The sequence below is a fragment of the Lupinus angustifolius genome, chromosome LG11, assembly GCF_001865875.1.
Source record: "Lupinus angustifolius cultivar Tanjil chromosome LG11, LupAngTanjil_v1.0, whole genome shotgun sequence".
NCBI classification, from domain to species: domain Eukaryota; kingdom Viridiplantae; phylum Streptophyta; class Magnoliopsida; order Fabales; family Fabaceae; genus Lupinus; species Lupinus angustifolius.
In genome coordinates, this window is record NC_032019.1 from 31,773,049 (window position 1) to 31,774,559 (window position 1,511).

Consider the following 1,511-nt stretch of genomic DNA (forward strand, 5'->3'; position numbering starts at 1 on the left):
GTTATTCTCATGTGACTTTTCCTTACCCAGCAGACTATTCCTTTCTTCCACTCACATTTCCTTCCTCTCAATTCAACGTGTCACTCTCCATTTTCTTTTCTTTCTCTCACCAAAGTTCCTCTATGCCCAGCACACCATTCATTTCTTCACATGTCCTTCCTCTCAATTCTCCATTTTCTTTTCTCTTTCCTTTTATCTTCACTATATTCACTTATTTTCTTTCTCTCACCAAGTACTTTTTCTCCTATATTCTCCTTCTACACAGTAACAATTTTAAAGAAGAAACAATGATAAAATTAGATTCTTTTCCATTCTGGGTTGTGTTCTTTTTGCTTCCCTCTCCATTCTCCCCACATGGCAGATGTAAGTCTTTTTTTCTTTCTTGTATTCTAGTTTTAATGTAAAGCCCACTCACATTAGTTTGCATATAATTCTTCTTGATATATTAAGTATACGATTTTATTATAACTTTTGTTATTATGTGATGTTTGATATATTAAGTATATAATTCTTGTTGATATATTATGTTTACAGTTTAGCTTACCAGATGATGTTTGATGGGTATGTTAGTTACATATAGATTTAAGAGGAAATGTGGGTGAGTGAGTCATTTTGGTTAATTTTTAAAAAAAATAGAACTAATTTTATTTTTTGTTTAATTGAAGGTAATGTCAAATAGAGAGGCTATGACACAAGATTATCAACCAGATACAAGTGATGGTAGTGGTGAATTAGAGAAAAATAAAATTAAAGAGATACATAATAAAATTCCAGACGAAATTATACCAAAGCTTGGCTTAGAATTTGAAACTGAAGATGCAGCTTACGATTTTTATAACTCTTATGCTTATAGAGTTGGTTTTAGTGTGAGGAAAAGTAAAGCACACAACAACACTAAAGGTCACATAATCGATAGAGTATTTTGTTGTTCATGTGAAGGTTATCATGAGAAGGATAAACGAAGCACTAGTGTGAATAATCCTCGTGCTCAATCAAGGTTTGGATGTTTGGCAGGAATGAAAGTAGATTGTCCTTCAACAGGAAAGTTTCGTATTGTTCAATTTATTGCTGAACATAAGCATGAGACTTCTAGCCCTAGCAAGACTCATATTCACAGATCTCATAGGAAAATAACACCCTCTCTAGCATATGAGATTGACTTAGCTGAAAGTTATGGTATTGCTCTAAAAGCAAGTTGTGAATTAATGGCAAGAAAAGTTGGTGGACGTGAAAAACTGAGATTTATTCGTGATGACTATAAAAATTATTTACGCTCAAAGCGAACAATTCAAATGAGATTAGGAGATACATGTGGTCTACTTGAGTATTTACAACAAATGAAAGTAGAAGATCTTAATTTTTTCTATGTCATACAAGTTGATGAGGATGATTTAATAACAAATATATTTTGGAGAGATGCAAAAATGATGGTTGATTATTCATATTTTGGGGATGTTGTTTGTTTTGATACCACATATAGAAAAAATAAAGAAGGTCGTCCATTTGCCATG

At 32.2% G+C, this 1,511-nt stretch overlaps 1 protein-coding gene across 1 annotated transcript in view; it reads left to right on the forward strand.

The window, feature by feature from the left end:
- LOC109359915 (protein FAR1-RELATED SEQUENCE 5-like) overlaps positions 669 to 1,511 on the forward strand; it is a 2,562-nt gene continuing 1,719 nt past the window's right edge. The window contains exon 1 of the mRNA XM_019604610.1: positions 669 to 1,324. Coding sequence (XP_019460155.1) covers positions 669 to 1,324 — 656 coding nt within the window. The remainder of the gene's footprint in view (positions 1,325 to 1,511) is intronic.